Genomic DNA, 26,176 nt, shown 5'->3' with positions numbered 1-26,176 from the left:
AACTGAGTTACTTTCTGAATACGCGGCATTAGGCAAAATTTGTAACTTCTCCCTCCTAGTCTCTTAATTTATCTATGAAGTAAGGACAGTAATACTCATTTACGAGGTTGGTGTCAGCCTTGGAAATAAAGCTCGGTGTCTGGCACACAACAGCTGTTTGATCTCAGAGTCATAAAAGAGGCTTACACTTTTTCAAAATATGAAATTTACTCCTCAAAAGTCTTACATAAATATTTAAAGGCTATTTGTGCTTTTTAAAAAATTATACTGGCATATTTCCCCAAAATGGAGTCGATCACAATCCCCCTCACCCACATCATGATTTTCTTTTTAGATACTTCCTCCATGAATGTCAATAAATCCCAAACATCATGAATATCTTCTCTCCAGAAAAACAAAATTCAGTTTTATTTTTGAAATTCCCCTATCAGACTTTTTTGGCTCCTAACGCGTGGTGTTTTTGACTTAAAGCAAAGCAGGAAATACTACAAATCTCATTCGAGAAGTCATTTCTAGCCAGCTTTCAGTTAAAATGTGCTGACTGAAATTCCGGAGGCTTGGATAAGATTCAAATAAGTATTTGAGATGAACTCAGCCTCCCAATCTCACAGGGCTTGTTTGCTCTCCCAACGGACAGAATAATAGCCCTTGTTGATTAGGGAAGCATTTCCTGCAGCCCGAGCCTGACAGCAGGGGGCCGAGGCAGGATGCATGGAGATGGGGCACAGCCTCTGCCCAGATGGCCCCCTCCCGCTAAGCAGCCAGGCAAGAGAGTTCAAAGGTAACCTGTGCTCTGCCCCTTGGTTTCCAGGAAGCCAGAAAACAAGGAAAACTCGAAAGAGTCAAGATAACACAATCCACAAACAGATCTTTAAAAAAAAAAAAGAAGCCAAGTGAAACCATTTCAACACAACTCTGATAGATTTCCTCCCCCCCATGCAAGCCAGTGCCAATCACACCAGGATTATCTCAGTGCATCCTTTCTTTTCCATCATGATCGACACAAATTTAGTTTTGTCTCTTTCTGTGCTTTCTTCTCTTTTTACTTGTTTTTTAAATACATGGTTGTAAATATTGATCACCCTGTACTTTGTCCCAATACCACATACAAAGACCCCAAAGATCAACATAAAACAGAATAACCGAGCAGATGGAGGCATAAACCCATCTCTGAGTTTAGGAATGCCCACAGTGAGGTCCCATTGCTTTTCCATCATCAGTCTCCTTAATAATAGCTGAAAGAAGATGGTGGCCTGCAGTCTACACTGAAAGGAGAAAAATGTTCAATGTTATACCTGGTGCCCAGCTATTGCGGGGAAGGTTTCATTCCAGTGGGGCCAGTTTTCATGATTAAGTCCTCAGACTAGGAGTAGAAAAATCTTTCTTACCCAAGAACGCTCTGTATATTTCACAGGGTTGTGTTAAATAAATGCCTATCACCATTTTTTCACCCACCTAAAATAGAATGCAATAAACATCTTCAAATTCAATTTAAAACATAATTACTTATAGGAGAAATGTGTTCCAGATGACAAAGCATATCATCCAAAAAGAGTTGGAGAAAGCGAAACCCTAGATGACGAGGCAAGGCTGGGGGCACGCTCTGTCCCTTGTACGGGTTCACACACCCTCCCCCTAACAGATGACATCACTGTGGCAGAGACGCCTCAGGCCATCCCCCCAGGGTCTCCTGGCTTCACAGAGCCAGGACCCAGGCAGGTAGACTCCTGAGTCCACACTCCAGCACTCTACTGCCTAGTGTCATCGGACGGAATCCGTAGGCATTGCTGACACAGCAGGAACTGACAGAATGCTTTGCCAAGTGTGGTCCCCCAACCACTTGCCCCCGAATCACCTGGAAATTTGACAACATGCAGATTCCTTGGCCCCACATCACACCTACTGATCTAGTCTCTAGGGTTTGCACTTAGGCATCTTTACGTTAACAACGTTCCCTGTTTGATGAATAAGCAACTTCACATTGTAAGTTAACTGTCTTCTCGCCACAAGCTGACCACTCGTCCAAACATGAGGCTGAATTTCCAAGTACTTTTCTGGTGCTGCGTCATCATCTGTCAGTCAGCAAACATCCACTGAACTGTCTTCCTTGGAAGGTTCTGTGTGAACCTCTTTGGGGTGGGGAGGACATCACTATTCACAAGACATGCCTTATTTTCAGCCATCTGCCCCCCGAGTCCATTCTCCACACAGACTTCAGTTGGCTTTCTGCACCGCACTCAACTATAACTCGTATCTACTTGCTTGTTTTCTTGTCTATGTCTGTTTTCCCAGTTGGACTTTAAGCTCCACGTGGACAGGACGTGCCTGGCTTTGGTTACCATCATGTCCCTAGGACCTAGCATAATGCCTCACACACAGACACCACCCACCCTGTTGAATGAATGAATGAATGAATAAAAAAAGATTGTATGTATAGTGTTTTGGGGAAGTGGGACATATGTAAGTAACTGTCATAAAATTGGTAAACAAGTAAAAGAAATGCAGATGGAAATGGAAAACACTGCAATTCAACTGTATAAAATTTGGGGAACTTCAGGGACAAGAAGTGACAGGGGAACAGATGTGGAGGCAAGAAAGTGTGGCAAAGATGAGGAACTTCAAACCTTTCTTTTGTCAAGACTGTGAAATGCATGAAGGGGAACAGCAGTGAGTGGACAGACGGCCGCCTCTGAATGCCAGGCAAAGGTGTGTCGCTAATTATTTGATACGAAATGAGAAGCCACTATGGGCATTTTGAACACGGTGGCCATTGGACCAGAGCTGTGTTAAGCTAGCAGCAGTGTCAGGGTGAACTGGAGGGGAGGGGGTTCTGGGGAAGAGGGGGTGCTCGTTCTCCCACATTCATTTCTGGTCCTAATCTCCCTGGTCCCCAAGTGTGGATTTCAGAAGCTAAAACTGATCTCAAGCAAAACATTAGCTCTTTTAATCTTCACAATCTTATAAGAACAAATGCTTAAACAAACAAACACTGCAGAAAGAGAATCAGTAAGACCTGAGCACCCATAGAGTCTGGAGTTGAAGAGACAGGAGACAACAAAGACAGCTCTTTACTTGTTCTTGCTTGTGGTGGCAGCATTTCATTGAATCATATTAAATTCTCTGATGCTAATGGGAAACCTGGGACCTCAGGTTAGAACTAGCCTTCTTGACCAGCATGGTACCCATGCCTTGTGTCCCAGAACGGCATCACTAATTCATCGTGGCATCTTCTACTCTGAGCTGAGATTAATCCTCAGAATCTTTCTCAGCCCAGGTCCTGGAGTCTGTCACAACTGATAGAAGAAAGTTGGCTCATGAGATGACATCTATTTGCCATCCCGAGTGTCTTTTTCAGGGTGCAAATTTGTCACACCCTCAGCACCATCTGTTCAGGACTGACTATCATGATGTCCATATTTACTCGTGCTTTCTGCTTTAAACTCTCTAGAAATAAAATAATCATGACCCCACTCACAATTTTGTTTTCTTTTCACATCATTACCTGTCAGGTATGTTTGCTCGTGTATCTCTGTGATGCTCAAGAGTTCAGCATTCTGCTGTTGGCAGCTCTTCCTCGCCTGGTGCCAAGTTAAAGCAGACTTGGAATTTATCTGGTAGGAGATGCTGGTCAGTGGATCTTTAGTCCATAAGCTTTCGCTGCCCTCAACTGTAAAAGAAGTCCAAAGGAATTGGCTGCATTATGCACGGAAAAGACTTTCAGGGAACAATATTTTTTAAACAATCTTGGTATTATTTAAAAGCATTATTTAGTGCCTAAAGTATTATAGTTCTTTTCTGTTTTTTCTTTCTTTTACTTAGTTTTCGAGTGACTATGAGATTTTCCTCACTTCTGAGATAAAGATGGGGAGTTTTCAAAAGATCGACCATGTTCAGTCTGTTTCATGTGCCTAAAGAAAGGAAGGAAAACACTCTATTTTTCCATTAGAACTTTTGAGATCAGATGACTTGGGAAGTGAGGCAAATACAAGGGCTTAGAGGTACCAGCCTGACTGCCTTCACCTAGGAAAAAAAGATAAAAGGAGAAGAGAAAATAAATATGTCTTCTCTCAGCAAGGAGTATTTGGCCTGAACATTCTAGTCTGGTCTTTTTAGATCAAAGACACAGACATTAGAGGGGAAGGTCATGGATTCCACGGAATCCAGCACCTCCAGGCGCTGTCACTCACTCTTGATTTGACCTGAGTTAAACTGCTAACTTCTGGAGTCTCATTCTCTCATCTCTAGAATATATTAAATATAGTAACTCCTGGCAATAATAGATGTTGATTGTTAGTTTTTCTTCCTTCAGAGTGAAAAAAAAACTCTTTTAGCTTAGTTTTTTCTTTGCTATTTTATGATTTCCAATATACTCTATAAACTAGGCTGTGCTCTATGAAAGATCAATAATATAGCTTGATAAATATTATTGACAGCATTTGACATACAAGATGTCTGGAAAATCAATTAACAAATGAAATATTTTTGTGTGCTTCATGTTATAAAATTTTCTCTTTTGTCTTTTTAAATAATATAAAATTCCACTTAACAAGTCACATGAAGTCATAACCCTATTTATTTGTAAGGAAGAGAGAAGTTACATAACTTCTCAAATTTTGAGAAGTATTCTACTTGCTAAGAAATGGAACAGTTTCCCGTACACAACCTACATTCTATAATTGCATATAATTGTGATTCTTTGTATCTGACAAGTGACCTTTTCCTACACATACCACATACTATGATATGAAACTTGTGGTCTATGAAACACCAAAGAGGAAGAAAAATATGTCAAATCTTCACTCAGGCAACAGCATAGAAATTTCTGAGATATTTTAACTATAAAATCATTATACATTTCTATAAAAAATAAATTTGGGTTAGTAATGTTAAATTTAAATTACCATAACCTGAGACCTTACTTAATATCCAAATGGATTCTTTTCCATGGAAGCGAGATCATTCAGGTGAGACTGGCTGGAGGTTTATTTGAACATGGAGATGTTTTAAATAAATATTTTTAGAAATTTGGAGGTTTTGCTTGTAATATGGTAGAAAATGTGAGGCAGGTGGAAAAAGGGGCGAGGGTGATTTCTTTTCATCCAGGATTGAAGGAAAGGGATATAAATGACTAAAGAAAGAAATGCAATAGGACCCTTCATTTATAGGAAAGTATATTTTGCTCTTTAAATGAGGGAATTCAAACCTATTTTTCAATAAATGCATTGGTTTGCTGAGTCTACATCTCCCCAGATTGTTGCAATTCCCACGACAAAGCAGCACACCTGACACTGAAAGCTAAAATCGCAAACTATGGAGAATTGAGAGAAAGGGGTCTTTTTCCTTTTCCTGTTCTCCTGATAGTCGAAAATAAATGTCTAAATAGAAGGAAAACATTACAATAAACAATGCAAAGGACAATGAAGAGCAAATATTTAGTGTCACCAGGTCAGCATCTGGGACCTCATCTTCCTGTATTGAACCTGCCAGTTTAAGGTGAATATAAAATAAAATGTTCTTTTGAAAGGAACACAAAGCAAAGACAATGAAACACTTGGGGAAATTGCAAAGCCCTTTAAGAAAGGTATGGCATGTATAAAATGTGCTTAAAAATTTTAATGCATATTGAAATCAAACAGGTTTTTTTCCCCCAGTTTTTACAATTATTTCATTTTATATTTTAAAAAAATCAAAATATATAAATTTCTCTGGAAAACACAATTTGGAAGTAACAAGCAAGACTGAAAGCTTATTCTAGAATATAATTTATTCCTCCAACACACATCTATCCAAGGTAGGGAATTTTTTTAGGATTAGTGATGGGCCACTCAGCCTCCAGTGAATAATTCGTTACATCATACATGTGACCAACAATGCCTCTGTCAACACCATGTAAGGGCAGATGTTATCACGGGACCCATGAGATATGTAGCTCCAAGAAACTCCATGATAACACATTCAGAAAATACCATTCGTATGAAGTCAAGGAGAAAGATACTCCTCAATCACTGAACAAGAAATATTCCTTTATCTTAGAGGTGGGGGGAAGCTCAATTTTGTCTTGTCTTCCAGCAAAAAAACACAGAGGTCAGATATCTAGTAACCTATAAACCTTTCACATCTATAGACCTTTCATGGGAATCAAACCTCTAAAGGTTGTTATAAAAGGGAAATACATTTACCCCACCCCAGAATGGGAGAGCAATACCGCTGTCTACATGGGAAGCCCAGTGTGTTTTCGTGGGTGTTTCCCCCAGAACAGAGGAATTACAATAATCTGTGGGGCTAAGCAATCAAATGAATTTTAGTGAGATGTTTAGGGATTACAATTCAAAAGAGATACATAAGCATGATTCTTGGAATTCTGGCTTTAACTTGACACATGTAAATATTTTGGTTAATTGGACAGTTTTACAATAATTCTTGGAATAACATGATGGTATGGATGTGTGGTCCCAGAAGATTAGTGGAAAGCAATGCAGATGGTCTCACAGCCGTCCTGGACCGCATGAGGCTCTGTCGCCACACCTGCCCCTTGGAGTACAGCAGCCGAGAGAATTCTAGATAACAGCAGAAAACAGGAGCTCTGATCCATGGAGTCTGAAGGAGCCAGGGGCCAGGCGGTAAGAAGTTCAGGAGGAGGAAAAGGAAGACAGGAGAAGGCAGCAGCAGGAGGAGCACGTGGAGTGATGCGGAAGGCAAGCAACAACCCGTCCTCCTCCGCCTTCCCCAGCCCCATCCCTGCCTCCCGACCCGGAGCCCTCCTCCACATGCCACAGCACCTGCTGCCCTGCTTCTCTATAGACCCTTGAGCATGGAAAGAACGCCAAGAATTCTTACATTCTGACCCCTTCCCATCAAAAGAATGTAATGGCACCTATTTGGCATCACTGCAATAATACTTCGATTTTCACATTACAAACGCTTTGAGCTTAGAAATAACGCACTTCTACTGACACTGTGTTACATTAAATGATACTCTGCTTAAATTAAATAAAATGTAAGAAGAGTACCATTGCTCCTATTTTCACAGTGAGGAGCCCTTTTCATGACACTGACACAAAATTCTGGAGCCCCCCCAATCACTCTCTCTCCATCAAACCCTATGCTGTGGCATTGTTCCAATTCTACTTTTGATTTATAGTTTAATAAAGGTAAATCAATGGGGAGGGGAGGGAAATGGCATGGCCACCTCTGGTATTAAGTATTCATCATATTCAGTGTAATTTGCCCTGAAGTCTTAGAAAATAAAATTCAGTAGCAGTGAAATTTGAAGAAAAGAAGTAATGTAAATTAAAAGGTTACTCGATGCAGCCAGGACTGAGAGTCAGAAGATCTGCGTTCTGACCTTTAGCCAATAGAGACCACTCCATCCACTATAAAATGAGGGACCATGACATCTGTAAAGGGTTGTGGGGGAGTATGATGAGATAATACGTGGAAAATCACTTTGAGGAAAAAATATCCAAGATGCACACAAGGTCTTATCACTACTCAGTGGGTCAACATTTTCCTGATGATAAAGTTACTTACATTTCAACGGACAATATCCAAATAGCTTATCAGCATCATAATCTGTAGTGGTTCCACACCATAGCCATCCGTCCGGCCGCCCCGCATTTGTGCAATCCGCGTACCACTTGTTTTCAAACTTGAATGGGAAAGCGCAGGCAGCTCCGTTCGCATTCCCGAGGAGTGTGTACATGGCTAGAAGAGACACATCCACTTTCACTTAGAATGTAAGTGAACCTTCTGAACGTTGACTTTCCAATCAGAAGGATGCCGCAAGAATGGGTCTCACACTTCGCATCACACTTGGTACTCCCCCACTGCAGGAAATTCCTTTTTTATTTCCCTTCTCTCTCTCTACCGCAGTCCTGTGCTGAGTACATCCAGCAGCCTGTCCTCAGGAATAACTCAAGCACCGCTTCCTTTCTGCTGTCTTGTGGCACAGATTTTTCCTCTTTCCTCCCATGCCACAAAAGTAGTCATCTCTGACTTCTGCATTTCCTCCAAATAAAGAAAAAGCCATCCTTCCTCTTGGTTGGAATCACAGAATGATTGAATCTCTAGACTGAAAAATAACCTAATAACAGTGTAACCCAAACACACAGTCAAAACTTAACGCCCTTCTAACCACTTCCAGTCAAGCCAGCCCCCACTTGGGTCCCTCAACAACGTCCATGAGAAAGGGTAGGAATTTGCACATAAATCTCTAATCCACATCCACATGTAAAGATGCCACTCAAAACCATTAGTTGCCAACTACAATCAATATTTGTCTTTTTTAAAAACTTGAGTCCAAACATATCAAAAGGGGAAGCTCTGGGTTCACCTAGAAAGGAAAATTGAAATAAATATAGAGTCGCTGTTGATTATGGTTTGGCTTAAACCAAAAGGATTAGAAAAGCTCATATCTCCATTGACAACCAGACCACTCAAGTAGCTAAGTTCTCCAGTGTGTTCAAAGCCTATCTTTGTGGGGACACCCCTTTGGAGATAATCATCCTCTCCAGGGAGGTACTTTGTCCCTTGCCAAGAGTCAACATTCAGATTTTGTTCCAGGGAAGAACGTCTCTTCTCAATTCAGTTTCATAGATTCTATGACTTTAAAAAGTTTTTAAGAGACATCTTAAAAGCCATCTAGATGACTTGGAGTTTGTAAACCATGTAGCATCCAACATAGGTTAAGGGCACGACAAATGTAAGGTCTTCAACTTTTCTCTTTTTCCTTTATTTACTGTACGTATTCAGTCCTCCTTAAAAGATAGGCTTACTTTCAATTACCTCAAGGTTACATTTTTTTTTTGCCACTGCTCAGCTGTTGGTAGCTTTAAAATGTGATTCTAGCTTTGGTTTCACTAAGTTACAGGACTAATTTTTCAAATCGTAGATTGTATAAGAAACATGGTGGATTCGGTAATAATTATTCCTTTGTATATTCAAGAAAGCCCAATGTGACCACATTAGGGTGAGCTGTACTGTGGATTAAGTTAGCCAAGGAACTGTCAGTGCTCTATTTACAGATGTCAATCAGAAATAGCCTCTTTTTAGGATGAACTCGATTTATTAAACACAGCACTGATGAGGCCAAGGGACCAACCTTCACTCCAGCCACTTCACTAACAAATCATGTCACTGCAGTCAATTGACTCTTCTTGTGGTCCAAACTTCCAGACAACCCTCACATCCTTCCAAGTCTACAAAATCTGATTCTATTATTCTAAATTACATCCTTGGCCTCAGACAGTTTTCTCCCCCACGTTCTCTTTAGAGAGACAGAGACTCTACATATACCCTCTCGCACTGTCTTCGCATCTAATGTATATCCCAGTGAATAGATTCCAGTATCACTCTGGGGAACTAGATCTTCTAGCAGGAATATCTTTGTATTGGAGGAGAGTTAGGGAGTATGCAGAGTGTGGTCGAGGATCCATCTGCATCCAACCACCCAGCGCCTTCCCTTAATGTGCTAATTTAGAATCGAGGTGAGAGGGGGACCTTGGGATCTGTATCTTTAACAAGTTCTCCAGATGATTTTTAAGCATATTAAAGTTTGAGAACCATGATCCTAAATCCTATGCATAATTTTCTCAGAGCAAACAGAAGAACAGAAAGTGGGGGCAGGGAGTGGAGGGGACTACAGAACTTCAGTGATGTCTTTTAAAATAAGATGAGAACGCCAATCTCTTAGCACCAATCTTCCTTGTGTGGAATTCTTCAATTAGGACCATTGTCCCATCTACAGAATTTGACCCAGTCAAGTTTGGTTCACCGTTGTCCTGCCCTACAATTTTCCGTCAAGTTTCTCCCGAAACATTGTGCTACTTAGATTGCCTCTTACACAATTTCTAAACCTACATTACATTCAATAAATGCCTTGGGATCACTTCTTTCCAAGCCCTCCTTCTCAGCCTTCTTTATTTCACACTCTTTCCTCCTCTTTCTACAATACAGAAGGAAAATGAAGCCAACAAATCATCACCTTGCAAAGAGCTGAACCCCCACGCTCTGCGTAGCTGCCACGGGCTAAATTCAACCACTCTTTGCAGCCTCAGTAACACAGTGATTTTGGAAACAAATAAACCCTTGTCCCAAAAGGCAAGCTCTTTCTCTGACCTTGAGGTCATTGTAGATAACCCTTTACAGCAACCAAGTGTCCAAAGCTGGAATGTAGTTACAACATCATCTGATTCAAGAAGCCTTTGTAAAGGACTTCAAGTTCTTTTTTGTTTTCATTTTATCTTTTTTTAGGCAGCCACCAGAGAATGAAATTTGGCCAAGACGAGAGAAGACTAGATACCCTGATTTTATTTAACCTTCAAGAAATTGCTTCTCGGCCTTTTGGCTAAGATCAAGTGTATTTAACCTTCAAGAGCTGAAGGAACCAATGACATATCAAATTATTTCCTGCCCCATTGGTTGCTACCACTTTCTAAAACAGTGGAGTAAACATGCTGAATGTTAATTCCCAAACTAATTTCTCAGCTTTTCTAATTTCCTGATTATTACAGTTTTTAAATATCCATAAGGTAACAAATAAATTAGACATACTTAGAAACCCAAATTGTCAACATTTTGTTTTATGCAATCTGAATTGGTAAAGACTGTTCTGTGGACCATTTCTTCAGGGATAACTTAAACCAAAGGAAAAGAAACATTTGGCTAAATTCATTAATCACTACAATCACATAATGGTAAATGGAAGACCTCAGGTCAAAGACAGCAGTGAAAATTACTTTCTAAAAATTGTCACCCGTTGTTAAAAAAAAAACTTAACAAAAGTTAAAAGAAATGTCTTCCTATTAATTACTAATAGCTAAAGTTATCATTCAGGACTTTTTTATTTATCACATTGATTCACTGTCATGTTCTCACAAAATACAGAATAGTTCCAAACACAAAAGTAATCAGCTAATACTTCTAGTACTGAATAAATAAGAATAAACTTAGTTTCTTAAATTAGTTTTCAACTAAGAGGATGAGAAAAATTTGATAGCAAGGTAAAAAAAAAATCTCACACTTCTTACCTTCATACCCTCTAGAGCATAAGTCATCTGTGGTTCCATAAACCTTCCATCTGCTCCATAAACCTGATCCCTTGTAAAGCATAATATTCTTCTCTTGTCTGTTGCCATAGTTAAAAAATAAATCTTCTCCCTCAATCCCCAAAAGCGTGTCATTTTTGCACTCCCATTTCTGAAATTCACTCTTCGAGTCACAGGCGTACAGAGTGACGGGAACCCAATCAGTTTTTGATGGCACCCCTAAGCATAATTTAAATGCAACACTCATAATCTGGGATGCGGACACCCATCGGAACCTCTGGGCTTCGTTGTCCTGGTTGCAAACTGCAGTTTGGACTGAGCTGGGACTTACTGCTTCCACGCAGCGCTTGTGATCTTCATTATATATTAAAAATTGCCTTGTGTCTGTTAAAAAAGAAGAAGAAGAAAGAAAGGATGCTTAAATGCATGCATGTGACAAAGACAGTGTGTTAGGTCGAGTTCCCAATGTCTCCATTTCCCTAAAGACCAATGATCTCAGGGAAAAAAGGTGAAGGAGACTCTGCCCGAGCCAACTCAGCTCCTTCCGGTGGGGGAGGGGTCCCTGGGGCTGGAGAGAGAAACCAGGTTGAGGGGCCTCTCTTGGGGAGCACGTGGCTGCCAGCTGATGGCAATCGGATGGAAAGTCTCAAGATGTCCTAATTCATATAAGAGTAACCTTATAAAAAGACTCAGCTGCCTTAAATGCACACGAATTGTAGTGGAGTCAACATAAAAGATAGATAACAGAAGAAGAAATAATACCCATCTGAGCAAAGCAAATTTGGGTATGAATACAATAAGCTTATAAAATTAACTACTTGTATATTCTGGAATAGAATACTGAAGTCCGACTACCCCTACCTTCTTTGAGACAGTTGAAACGTGTACACAATTATTCTAATAACATTAGGAAGGTTTTTTGTACTTAAAAACACAACTTTGTTTTATGAAACTTTATCTTAATTTAATGTCCAGCAAATATGGAACTAAATGCCTTCTGGGTAGCCTGGTTCTGGGCAACTAGAATTTGGTTTTGTTTCCCATCCAACAATAGGTAACTTAATCTAGTATGCTATTTCATTAGCATATTCAATCTAACTTTTGTATAGCAAAAAGATACAAAAATGCATTTAAAAGTATAATAATTTGTGAAGTTTGCAGCAAAAGTTAAATAAATGTAAGATTTTTTTATATATCATTTAGAGTAATATTTATGAGAGTACTTTACAAGTAACAGTGTTTTTTATACTTATGATTTGGTTCTGGTGATTTAAATAAATATATATAAATGGTTTATGCTTGTAGTACGTAGGTGCTAGCTGGCAAAACTCAACTTCCTCTTGCCAAAATAAATAAATAAAGACTAAAAGGATCTGGTAAGCATATTTTTTTCCTTTAAATCAAAATTAAATTCATATTTGATCATGTAAAGTATTTTTTTTTCCTTTTTGTCTATTTTTTAAGAGACAAATGAAAGGAACTGACTCAGTTTTCTTTTTGTGGCACAAGTACAAATTAAACACTTTTTGTGACGTTTGACTAAATTCCTTCTACTTAAGTGGCTCTTTCGAAATGAGCTGGCATAGTATTTGCAGATGTTCGAGGGTCCAGCTAAATGAGCTCCTTATTTTTAACCGGGTCATCCTAGTGCAATAATCAAAGTAATCACAGTGCCACTAATACAGTCCTTTGCTGTTTACAAAGCACCTTCACAAGCCAAATTCCATGTATTTCCTTGACAGCCCTGTGAGGTTAGCACCACTTACACTCTAGATGAGTTCTTGGACTATCAACTTAAGATCATAATGGATCTTTGCCTCAAAAGATTATGCTCTCCTGCTGTATCTATTCTTGCCCCACACTTGTTAGAGACTTGCCTCTATTTTGCCTGGGTTCCTGATTCAGTGCTACTTTGAACCTCTGCCTGGGCTTCTTGGCTGGGTTCCTCATTTCTGCTGGTTTGATTTCTTGGAATCAAGTCTTGATTGAGTCTGAATTCTGAACATCTGCTTCTGTTGACATCTTTAGAGTTGACATTTGTCAACAGAACTTGCAGTGTCAATCCAGTCTCCTCCCAGCTAGCTGAATTCCTCCCTGAGGTTGATCTTTGTGTGACAAAATAAGTCACTTTTTGCATTGGTAATACAATTAAAATTTTAATAATATTTTGTTTTGTTCACAGTAAAACCCAGGAAATAGGAAAATAAAATGCCATTTGCACCAACAATTGATGGACTTGGAGATCATCATTCTAAGAGAAGTAAGCCAGAAAGAGAAAGTGATATGTTATCACTTATATGTGGAATCTAAAGAAAAAAAGAAAAGAAAAAAGAGGACACTAATGAACTCATCTACAAAACAAAAACAGACTCACAGACAAAGTAAACAATTTTATGGTTACCTGGGGAAATGGGGTGGGAAGGGATAAATCTGGGAGTTTGAGATTTGCAAAGGTTAATAACTATATATAAAAATAGATTTTTAAAAATTTCTTCTGGATAGCACAGGGAACTATATTCAATGTCTTGTAATAACCTTTAATGAGAAACAATATGAAAATGAATATATATTTGAGACTATTATGAATGAATATATATGTGTGTGTGTGTGTGTGTGTATATACACACATACATACATATGCATGACACACATACATAAATTGCCCTGTACACCAGAAATTGACACATTGTAACTGACTATACTTCAATAAAAATAAATAAAATAATTTTTAAAAAATCATATCCATAAAAAAAACAGTTACTCTGATAATGTACCATACAGAAATGTAAATCCTCTAATCTACAAAAGTATTAAACTCTGAAATTTTTGCTGTATATATCTGTAGACCCAGTTCTATTGTCCTTTACATTAATTTGTGTTGGCTATTCCACAGGTTACTTTCCTATCTACACTCACTTTCCACATTTTACAGAGTTTTGCTCATACCATCTCAATAATAAATCTATCCTCCGCCTCCTACTTCAGCCATTTGATTGTACTGTTGAGCAGTCAACCCTTATTAACTGTCCAAATTCAGTCAACCAAGCAATTGGTAACCAGCCATTTAAGGTAAGGTGCTTATAAGTCTTTGTGCATGAGTAGTGTCCTTCTTTCAGAGGTTTTTGTACTTACTTGACTTTTATTTCATGTACTTAATTTTCACCTGTAGTTCCATCTTAATTTTACTCTAAAAATGAAGGTATTTAATAAGCAAACATCCAATATTCTCTTTTTCATTAATGGCACCATCATCCACCCAGATTCATAAGCCAAAAACCTAGGAGTCATTTAGATTCCCAGCTTTCCTTCACCTTCTAGGATATAAGCAGAATCTGCTGGCCCTACCCCAAAATATACCCCAAAATAATGGTTCTTTCTATGTGTCAATTTGCCTAGGTCACGAATCCCATATATTTGGTCAAACACCAGTTTGGATGTTGCTGTGAAGGTTTTTTTTGTTTTGCTTTTTTTGATTTTTTAGATAAGATTAAAATTTAAATCAGTAGACTTTGAGTAAACAGATTACCCGCCACACTGTGGGTGGGCCTCATTGAATCAGTTGAAGGCTTGCAGAGAAAACAGGCTGAGAGCCCCTGAAGACGAGGGAATTCTATCTCTGGACTGCTGTTAGACTTGAACTGCAATATCAACTCTTTTCTGAGTTTCCAACCTTCCAGCTTACCCATGCAGATTTTGGGCTGGCCAATCTCCACAATTACATAAACCAATTCCTTAAAATAAATATCTCTCAAAAGATAGATAGATAGATAGATAGATAGATAGATAGATAGATAGATAGATAGATAGATAGATAGATAGATAGAAGATACAGATAGATAGTGATAGGTAGATAGGTAAATAGAGATAGAGGTAGACACACACACACACACACACACCCCTTATCAGTTCTGTTTCACTGGAGAACGCTGACTAATACATGTACCTTAATCCATTCTTTTCTCTCCATCTCCACTGCCACCGCCTCAGACCACCCCCCATGGTCTCACTCTGACCTTCCTCTTTTTGAAATGGAATCATCAAAGAAGATAACATCTGATCTCCCAGTTTCCTGGATGAGATGGCCTTAACTTATCACCCGACTCTAACTTGCAAACCCTCCCTAATGTAATGGGATGCTTCCACTCAGCTATATGAGCGGTCTCTCGGTTTTCGTAACCTCTATAGCAGATTGCCTGTATATGTCACACTCTACTTGAATACTTTTTCAATAATAAAATTATTTTCTTTTTCTTCTACTTTTGTGGAGAGGTTTTCTAGGCTGGAGGAGATCTTGTTTTTTACTACATCTCTTCCCAAGTTTAAACCCTTCAGGAGTAGCACTGCACACAGGAAAAGAACCTCCATTCTCTGTGTCATGGCTCACGGAACAGGGCACGATCCAGCCTGGCTGCTCTCTGCCCTCGCCTCATCCCACCCTCCCTCTCACCCACCACCTTACAGCCACAAAGCCTTTCTCTTCCTCAAAAACTTTTAGCTCATTTTCACTTTAGTGACTTCACATTTCAAGTTCCCTCTTCTTGGAATGTTCCCTGAGGTCCCAACACAAGAGTCAACTCCTTTATGAACTGACTGTTCTAACTTTAATCTTTTATTTTCTAGATAATAGTCTCAACCAACTTCAAATATATATTTTCAAAAATGTGTTTACTTATGCTTTCTCTGTGTCCTTGCTGGGATGTAAGTTCCCTGAATAGAAAGTCTTGTCTTCCTGGTCCTGTACTGTATTCTCTCTTTTAGTCTCTCAACAAATATTGGCTGAATGAATAAAAGAATACTTACTAAATCTGAAGTATCTCCGGACTGTGACCCCAGGTACATTGTTTTAGTTAATAACTGATTAATGATGATGGGTCTATTTAATATGACTTCTTCCCTTGAAAGTTTATTTTTACCAAAGAGCAATTTATAAATGTTTATACTTATGCAAAGAGTATTTGGATATGAAAGGCTTCTGTTTCAATACAAACTTATCTATTCTTGTTTCCTTTATTTATCTTTGACATTAGGAAACAGTGCAAGTTTGACATTGCCTTTGCCAGACAATACAAGGAAATGTAAAATCATCGCTTTATGGTCCTACATTCATACCTTATTCTTCTCAACTAGTCAACATGTAGTTTTTGCTTTTATCACTGTCTCTGTGTGATGCCTCTGATTTAAAAATGTCATACTTCTTCCTCGGAAAGTGATTCAAGACCTTGACCCCCAAAAAAGGCAGCTTGTGGCATTTTTTGTCGCTATTAACCACATCAGTGTTTTATATGGATAAACTTGCTATTTTGGGTCATCTATACTAATTATGTTTTTGTAATAGCAATATTGCAGAACTGAACAAATGAGGACAGTTGGTACTTACACATCAGAAATGTATTTACAGAACTGAAAAGACCCTCCTTGCAACTTAATTCAATTTTACTAATCTCACATATATTTTTCAACAAATAGGTGCCAGGCACCATATTAGTGACAACGCAAAAACAAACCAGAGAGAAGTTCTCTGCCACACGGAGCCCACAATTCATGGGCAGAAGTATCAAAGGTCAAAATACATTTAGGAAAGAAGCAAGAAGTTTCAACCCAATATCTCAGGTTAAAAATGGCTGAAGCCTACATAAAAACCAACAACATAATGCCATTTGCAGCAACATGGATGCTCCTGAAGAATGTCATTCTAAGTGAAGTAAGCCAGAAGGAGAAAGAAAAATACCATATGAGATCGCTCATATGTGGAATCTAAAAAACAAAACAAACAAACAAAGCATAAATACAAAACAGAAATAGACTCACAGACATAGAATGCAAACTTGTGGTTGCCAAGGGGGCGGAGGGTGGGAAGAGATAGACTGGGATTTCAAAATTGTAGAATAGATAAACAAGATTATACTGTATAGCACAGGGAAATATACACAAGATCTTATGGTAGCTCACAGAGAAAAAAAATGTGACAATGAATATATATATGTTCATGTATAACTGAAAAATTGTGCTCTACACTGGAATTTGACACAGCATTGTAAAATGATTATAAATCAATAAAAAATGTTAAAATTTTAAAAAAAATGGCTGAAGCCTAGATACCCAATAACATGGGTATGAATTTTCTTTTAAGCACATTTTAGCAGTTTTGATTTTGTAACATTGTGCCAATAATTAAGTTTCCAAATTTATTGGCAAATAAAATTAGGTTATTAAAGGCAACACTTGAGAAATGGAATGATCACATACTATATTTCCTTATACATCTTTAGACTCCACCATCAATAAACAAAATATTGACATAAAAGCATAAAAGTTAATGACTTCTGGAAGGCAGAGAAGCTGGATAAGAGGCAAATAAATGGGTATTTTGTAGCAGATACTGCCAGAACCTCACTTAGTTGTTCTTGCCTTTTGCCATTTCAGTGAGTGCCAGCCCCACTTCCCAATGGCAGCATCACATCTCTGGATCTCCAGGCTGGAGGTCGGGGTGGGGGAGCGTTTCTGGCCATCAGAGCCCCCTTCCCACCCTGTGAAGACCAGAAGGGGCAGAGAACTAAGGCTCCTGAGGAGGAGCCCTTCTCTGATGACCAATGGGCATGGGTGAACAGAAAGCCCCAAACTCTTGCACTGTGGGGGATGACTCTGAGTCACTTGCTCTCCATCGTCGCCCAGAGCAGCCAGCCAGGCCGAGCTGCAGCTGTCCACCATGGTCACTGGCTCCTTAACACATCCTGTATCCTCCTTTCTGGTCTCACCTCCCCACACCTCAGTTAGTCTTTCCCGGGACTGGCTCCCAAATAAACTACTTCATTCAAGTCAATGTCAAAGGACAGCCTCCTGGGCCACCCAAACTGAGAATCTGTCCATTAGCCTCAGTAAATGAATGTAAAACCTGTATGTGTCTCCAAACAACTGAAACTAAGTGGGAAAAAAAAGACTTATTATGCACCTAGTAAATGCCAAAAAAATGCGCCAAGTACTCAGGCAGGGAGGCGCCTAAGGCTCACGCTATTAGGTTTAGCAATACTGAACAAAAGACACAGGAAAAATGGAAAAAGATTTTATTTTCCACTTCAATCCTTTATTCATTCATCAAATATCCACAGGACCTACTAATTTAAGCCACTGCATTTGGCTCTTTGGGGAGGCCCAAGTATGACTCCAAGGACTGACCTCAAGGAGGAAGGAGAGGCCGGGAGAAGGAACTCTGCCAACTTCCTGCCTCCCTCCCTAAAGACAGGAATATCTGAACCCTTCCCGGGTTCATTCACTCCCATCTGGGTAGATCTCCCTCAGTCTGCTGCTCCCTTTCCCTGTGTCCTGGATTCCATCCCCTCCCACTGCTCTAATCAGCAATCTTCCCTTTCTCTCCTCTATCTTCAACCTCAGAAGGCCAGCCTCTCCCCCAGGGTCAAGACAAACAAACAAAAGTAAGAAGTCGATGCTACACTGCTTTTCGCTCTCCCGCTCATAACCACACTAACTCATTAAACTTTGTGTGTCGTGTCAATTGGATCATGATACAATCAGAGCTGTGTGACCTTGGTCAAGTTTCTAAACTACTCTGTGCTGCCTTTCCCTTATCTGACAAATGAGGGGGAAATCACAGTCCCTGCTGGTTGTTGTGAGAATTAACTGAGATCACCTAAGTAAAGCACTTAGAACAGTTCCTGACACATAGAAATTGCTTGGCCCATGTTAGTGTATTCTTATCAGTAACTCGGGAAACTCAGTTGTGAAGGCAAAGTGAAATGGTTCAGAACAGGATGAAACAAAAAAAAACAGAGAACTGTTGCAGCAGCCCAAAGTGATGGACAGAAGGACAGAGACAATGGAGACTCCAAAGTTCCCAACCTCAGAAGACAGGGGATGTGGTGGTGAGAGATGTGTTCTTTGGAGTCAGCAAACTTGCAGTCAAAGGCTGGTTCTACCATTTACTAGCTGTGCTGCTGCCCTAGTCAAATCCACCACTCTAGCCTCGCTATCCTCATCTGTCAAACGAGGCTGATAATGCTCTCTGACAGTTGCTGTGAACTTTCTAAATGAGATAATCTAAGGAAGGCACTCAGCATGTCATCTGGCAGATCGCAAACACTCCAAGGTTAACGTCCTCCCTTCCCACCTCCAAGTGAAAAATCTAAGTCTAAGCAACCGACGCAGAGGGAGCGACCAAGTCCTTCTTTGATGGGCTGTTGTTGGTTTGATGTCTTTCCTGATCAGCACACTCCAGATGGTAAGTTATGTCTACTTCTCAGCCTCAGAGCCTGAAGACTATGGTCAAGAATTAGCTCTGGTCCTTCCTGGCTAGCTGACACCTGAGCCTCAATTTCCTCGTGTAGTGAAAGAAGGACAGTAACACCTACACATCCCACTCCAGGGAGTTGTTGTAAGGATCTGGTTAAGGATGTGAAAGCAAGTAATGTGATTAAGGATCTGAAAGGGCTCTGTGACCTCAACTTGGCTTTTAATTAGAAGAATATGTTTAAGAATGCTTTCTTCCACGTTGGTTTCAATTTTTTTTGAAAGGGCACAAGCCTTCTTATCTCTTCTGCTTTTACTTTTACTTCACCTAGTGTCCACTAGTTCCCTCTATGGACCCATGTAACCATACGATGTTTCCATTCAACAGTGCTTGAGGGTCACCGAGCGGCAAGGTGATACTGCTGTTCTCATGTGGACACCAGTCTCCCTCCCTCTCTGCCATGCAGATACACACCACTTCAGAAGCTATGTTTCTTTTGTCCAGCTCCTCTTGGGGTTCCTGGGACCTCCTAGCTCTCCCTGAGCTGCTCCAGATTCAGTCTCAGAGGCCAGGTTACAGGACCACTGTAACCCCTGGGATCTCCTGCTCCCTTTGAAGATATGAGTCTTTGTCTTTAACTGGTTGGGCGTATTGGATCCGTGAAGGCTCACATTTAACCAATGGTGACTCATTCTACCTAGAAATTAGGTCCAGTGTGCAGCTGAAGTGCCACACAGCAAAGCAATTGTTCTCTTACCTTATATCTACAACACCCTACTTCCACAGATCCCCATCTCTGAATTACAGAAAAATCAGAGGTAGTCTGGAACACTAACAAGAAAGATAGACAAATATAAGAGCAATTGAAAAAAAAGATGACAAAAACTTGTTTTCGTTCAACAACATCAACTTCCATCTGGTACCCAAAATAAGTCATATACATAAAGGAAGAAATGAGAGACTAAAAATAAAGAAAAGTAGAGATAATATAAGGAAAATTTTATGAAAATTAAAACTAGTAAGGAAATGGGCAGCGGGTAACTGTTTCTTGAAGAAATTTTAGATTGGTACTAAAATCAGTCATCCATTGAGAAAAGATGCATTGCTTCTGTACAATAGAAATAATCCTCCACTGGGAGGCAGGAGTCCTGACTACCCAACAGGTTGTGCCATTAACTAGTGAGACCCTGGAAAGATCACTTAACCTGTCAGAACCTCAGTTTCCTTATCTGTAAAATGAGGAGGTTGGACGCAGCAGGGAACTGTGCTAAAAATCAAATTCACTCTATTTTTTTTCTTTACACGCACCAGCCAGTGGGAGCCTCTTGCTGACATCTCTTCCCACTCTGCCCCCAATGACATCACGTTGGCACTTTGAAATCAACCATGGTGGGCATCCGACACCATGGACATCACACGCCAGATCAGCGCTTTTTCTCTTCTGAGAACCAACTGCTAAGTTTACCAACACACCATTGCCTGTGAGGCAAACCGTCCCATTTCCAGCTAAACCTCTAAGTCTGAGCAACTCTCACTGTATCTCTACTGTGATTATAACCCCACTGAGGTCTAAATGTTGGAGCTGAATACAATTTTTTTCTGCTAAAAAGACAGCAGGGTGAGAATAAGAAGGGGGAGTGATGCCCTATGCTATGCGTGACCTCCTGGGCACCTCCAAGTACAACAGGGATGCTCATGGTGCTGATGATGCAGGATGCTCTCAGGGAAGAGGGGGAAAGAAACCATAGGAAGCAGGGAGATCTTTCTGTGGGTTTTATTAATGGTAGTGATTCAAGGCAGAGGGTGCAGAGAGTTTGTATATCCTTTATTCTACTGCTCACTAAGTAGTTGCTCTGTTTTTATCCAGACACCTCTGTTTATGTGTTGCTTGGGCCAAGAAAAGGTAAAATAAGGATTAGAGGCTCTCAAGTTAATTTTTTAAAAATCTGGAAAGGGGTCCCTTACCCGTGTTTTTGTTTGCTTTTTATTCTTTAAGTAAACAGATCTTCAGCACCTCCCTGCCTCTCCGGTATTTGTACCCATGCAGAGGAAGACATTCATCAGAGCAAGGCATCCTGCAGTCTCAAGGAGGGAACAATTCCTCAGCAAAGTGAGAAACACTTTTTGCCCCAAAGCGTTAAGAGTCAGTTTCAAGAAAATTAGGGACTGTGTCCGTGTGGCCTGTTGTGACAGCCATCAGCCTTGAGAATCTCCTGTGCACTTAAAACAAGGCCAGTCTGAACTGAGATGTGCTGAAAATACATGCTATACACTGGGTTTTGAAAATTAAACTTCAAAAAGATGAACATAAACATATCCCAATAAGTTTTCTATTGGTGAATATTGACTAATAAGATTTTGGTTATACTGGGTTAAATGAAGCATATTCATAAAATCAATGTCACCTGTCTCTTTTTACTTTTTAAATGTGACCATGTAATGTCACCAGTTATGTTCCTCATGGACTGGGCTGGGTTAGAGTCTAGGTCTTGTGGGCAGAGACCTGCCCTGCCATCCAGCATCAGTTTGAAGACCTTTAGCGACTTTAGAACTTACTTCTAGGCAGTGCCATCCTTAGAAAATTTTCACTGGTCTCAGTTTTAACCTTTGAGGTCGTGAAGAATATACTAATCCTCTCACACAAGGCAGTTTTTCAAGACGAAGATGGGGATGATGCAGAGCCCTGCCCTGCGCTCCTCTCGGGCCCGTGTCAGCAGCAACTCCTTACTCCTTGAGAGCCGCGCTTTGCAGCGAGGACGAAGGTGACATGTCCCCTCAGGCTCCAGGACTCCTTCCTCAGCGCTGTTTCCTGGGAAACCTCTCTTTTAAATGCTTACTTATACTACTTACACTGCACAATTGATTGCTACCGTGGGGTGGGGGAAAGTCACTCTTTTTAATAGCTAACGCTTAGGAAGCAACTTCTATGAGTCATAACATGTTCTAACTATTTTACACATTCTCCCTCATTGAATCATTGCAACAACTGATGGGAGATATCACATGATGCTCCTTATTTTATAGACAGAAAAACTAAAGCACAAAGAAATTAAGTAGCTTCCTGGCAGGGGCAGGGTGCAAAGGAGTCTGCCTTTGCTTGTGTTTTTGTATTGTCTACTACGTAATGCTCCTGATGACTTAATGTTTTCTGTGATCAGACACCCTCCCTGGGAGGCTTCCTGGGGGTCGGGAGTTCCCTTGTTACTTCCACCCCCTGCTCCTGTCTCTGCCACCACAACAGTGCATGGAGTGCCCCGGGCATAGGCTGGGTGCAGAGGGGGTTTGCATTCGAGAGAAATGAAGGGGGATCAGGAACCCAAGATTTCAAACTTGAAATCCTGTCTATCCCATCCCAAAAGAGACCTGGGAATAAGAATTCCTACAGGCAGTCTCATTTTGAAGTTCAAGCAGGTTGAAAGAGAGACAGAACAATGTCTTTGAGCATTTGAAAAGCTCCGAGTCTGTTCCCCATGAGTAATCACCAGTCTCTAGGAAAAAAGAAAAAAAGGAACAGAAAAAACGGGCATAAATCAGTTTGAACAGCTTAGATAAGAACGAGCTTTCTAGCAAGAAAAACTAGGAACGACTAAAATGGTTTATTCACAGAAAAAAAGATGAGTTGTGACACTCTCGTGGACTCTTTCCCGGGGCAACCGGTAATCCCATCCCTAGACCTGCAATGAAAAGAGACACCAGTGCTGCCCTCCTTCTGGCCAAAAACACTGGGGTTAGATAGAAATGGAAAACTAAAATTCGCAAACCACAGAGGAAATCGCTCTAAGAATAAAGCAGGGAAGGGGCAACGGGAGATGGGAGAAGTGGGGAGAAGACAGGTTGTGTGGGCTACCAGGCAGAGGTTTCCCGCAGAGCTGGTGGTGCAGGGAAGCCCTCCTTATCACCACAGGTGGCAAAAGGAATCCGTTAACATTGACCTAAAAGGGACGGTGTGCAGGAAGCCCCAGGCCCTAAGGCAGAAAGCTTCCACCTCAGAGCCGACTTACCCAAGAGCTGCACAGCCACCGGAATGAGAAGAAGGAAAGCCAGCAGCAGAGACAGCCTCATGGCCCAGAGTTTATCCTTTTCTTCCACTGATGGAAAGGAGGGAGGACCGGAGAACCAAGACAATGAGGTCCCAGGCTCACCCTTCCTCTAGTCCCTTCTCAGAAATGCCCTGCTGAAAAGATGGGTGGAGGAAGCTCTCCCTTTTAAAGGGCTTCTGAAATTAGGGAAAACCTCCAATAATGAGATATCCTGTCACATGAGGGTGGTTGGAAAAACAGGAATTCAAAGCTACAACTTTGCTTTGTAAGCTAACTTCTGAGCAGAGCAGACACAGAGGAAGGGACAGAGGGACACGTGTGGGAGAGGGCTGAGGAAGGGGGAGGTGAGAGGGTGGCGGTGAGACTCCAGAGCGAGGGCTGGCCTGCTGGGAAGGGGAGAAGTGGAACCGCCTTGGATCTCCTGGCTCTTCTCGGATGGTGCTGCGTGGAGGGAAAACTGGAGGCCATCATCTGGGCTGGAAAAGTGAGGTTTTCTCTGGGTAAGCAGCTGATTGGGGGGGACCCTCGGCAGACAAGCCCCCATTGAAAGTGGTGGAAATGGCAGGACCTAAAAAGGAGAGTTTTATGGTGGAAACATTTTAAGGGCTGAGACAGGTCCCCCTCATTCTCCGTATTCAACTTAGAGGCTCTTTTTTTTTTCTTAGAAAGCTTCAAAAGAAACTTCACATAGAGCTTTCTTCTCAGCTAGAAGAAGAGTGAAATAGAGGCTAAAACTAAGAAAGAATCTCAGTAATAACAGGTGGGAGAAAGTTCTAGAAGCCTTTCTCTAGAAAGTTCTCTAGAGAACTGAGAAAAACAGTGGCAGGATTTGCAATGAAGCCTCACCACCCAGCCTCAACCGTAGTGATCCTCTTCAAGGTCGCTAGGTCCTCTTGCTAGGAGAAAATCTGCTCGTTAGGTCAAAAAGATGAATACTTATTCCATGATAAATGGAATTCTTTCTTTAAGAGAAAAGGGAGCAGACCTCTCGTTAAGCACACTAGTAACCCTAAACATCTATTTTGTTACTTTTCAGAAGTAAAACATGCATTCAGAACATTTTAAAGCAGATATTAGTAACTAGCCAGCCAGCCCACAACTGGAGTGGGGGAAATGTTTGCCAGTCAAAAAGAAGCTGCTGGAAACATTGTATTTTTTGAAAATTTAAATGAATAGTTTACCTTCAAGTCAAAAGCTCCAAGATTTATCATCTTTGTGATAATGTTATAAACTCTGTTCCTAATAAGAAATATGATACAGTTCTCTTACTGATTTTTTTAAATTGAAGTATATAGTCAGTTTACAATGTTGTATCAATTTCTGGTGTACTGATTTTTTTTTAACATTCTAAATTTAAGATTATTTTGACAGGATGAAAAAGATGGTGAAAATGTAGGACCCAAGACAAATGTTTCTTTTTCATTAAGTCAGTCCTTCTCTGACCTGAAAAAGTTGGTTACAAAACAGAGCAGATGAAACAAAAATATTTTTTTCTAAAACAAGGCTTCACTGATTGGTCATGAGAAAAAAAAATTATAAATGAGATATTAATGGTTTTCAAATGTAAATCAATTATACAAATTCAAAATTTTTGTCCTAATTTGGATTCATATTAATCTTAGAAGCAAATAAAACTTAACTGAATTCTCCCTACACTCACAATCAGGGTTTTTTTTAATTACACAAATGTGTCATAAGGCCAACCAGGATCAGTGGTAGAATCTGTGACTTTGAAACAAAAGGAGGCTAACTGTTTCACAAAGAATTTATCCCATGACCTTTACCTCTTATTGAAACAAAGATTTATCAGGCAAAAAAGAGGTGATCAAGGGAAAAAAAGAGAGAGAAAAGAAAAGAAATACAGCTCTATCACAGAAGTTACATCACAGAAGATGGTGGGATAGGAAGCTGTAGAAGTCCATCATTCTACTGCCACAACTACTGAACTGGCAGAAACTGAAGTAATTATTTCAGAACTCCAGACTCTAGTGAAAAAACTCAAGAGTATTTAGTGATGACCTGGATGAAGAGGCTGGTAAATTTCAACAAATTTCACCATTTCCTTCATGGCAGCTCAGGGTGGCAGGCTGAGTCTTTGCTGCAGCTTGCTGAAGCTGGAGTGGACTTTGTCCTCTAAGTATCAGACTTGTGTGTTCTAAAGGCTAATTATGGCTTTTAATTGCTTTCACCACTTCTGTTCAACATAGTACTGAAAGTTCCAGCCAAAGCAATTAGGCAAGAAAAAAATAAATTGAAGTATCCAAATTGTAGAAAAAGAAGTAAAATGATTTCCCTGCATAGATGGCATGATTTTATGTGTGGAAACCCTACAGTGGCTACAAAACAAAAACAAAAAACTGCTAATGGTATTAAACAAATGCAATAAAGTTGAAGGATACAAAATCAAACACAAAAATCAGCTGAATTTCTATGCACTGTTAATGAAAAATCTTAAAAGGAAATGAAGCAAGCAATGCTATTTACAATAGCATCACAAAGAATAAAATACTTAGGAATAAATTTAATCAAGGAGGCAAACAACTTATAAAATGAAAACTACAAAATATTGCTGAAAGAAATTAAGACCTAAATAAATGGAAAGCTATCTCATGTTCAGAGAATGGAGAACATAATATTATTAAGATCGCAGTACTATCCTAAGAGATTTTTAGATTCAGTTCAATCCCTAGCAAAATCCCAATGATGTTTCTTGCAGAAGTAGAAAAATTCATCCTCAAGTTCATATGAAATCTTAAGAAATCCTGTATAGCGAAAGCAATTTTGAAAAAGAACAAAGTTAGATATCCAAACTTACTACAAAACTACAGTATTCAAAAGAGTATGGTATT

The 26,176-nt window shown here is 40.1% G+C and overlaps 1 protein-coding gene and 1 pseudogene across 1 annotated transcript in view; one reads left to right on the top strand and one right to left on the bottom strand.

The window, feature by feature from the left end:
• MRC1 (mannose receptor C-type 1) overlaps positions 1-23,578 on the bottom strand; it is a 90,903-nt gene extending 67,325 nt beyond the window's left edge. Inside the window, exons 1-4 of the mRNA XM_074357972.1 lie at positions 23,289-23,578; positions 11,028-11,429; positions 7,531-7,704; positions 3,503-3,667 (exon numbers count right to left, since the gene is read on the bottom strand). Of these exons, the coding sequence (XP_074214073.1) occupies positions 3,503-3,667; positions 7,531-7,704; positions 11,028-11,429; positions 23,289-23,349 (802 nt within the window). The 5' untranslated portion in view covers positions 23,350-23,578. The remainder of the gene's footprint in view (positions 1-3,502; positions 3,668-7,530; positions 7,705-11,027; positions 11,430-23,288) is intronic.
• Positions 10,326-10,495, top strand: LOC123612052 (U2 spliceosomal RNA; annotated as a pseudogene).
• Positions 23,579-26,176: the final 2,598 nt, after the last annotated feature.

Source organism: Camelus bactrianus, chromosome 35 (genome assembly GCF_048773025.1).
Source record: "Camelus bactrianus isolate YW-2024 breed Bactrian camel chromosome 35, ASM4877302v1, whole genome shotgun sequence".
Taxonomy (NCBI): domain Eukaryota; kingdom Metazoa; phylum Chordata; class Mammalia; order Artiodactyla; family Camelidae; genus Camelus; species Camelus bactrianus.
Note: the sequence above shows the minus strand (reverse complement) of the source record. Positions and strands in the feature narration are given on the sequence as shown.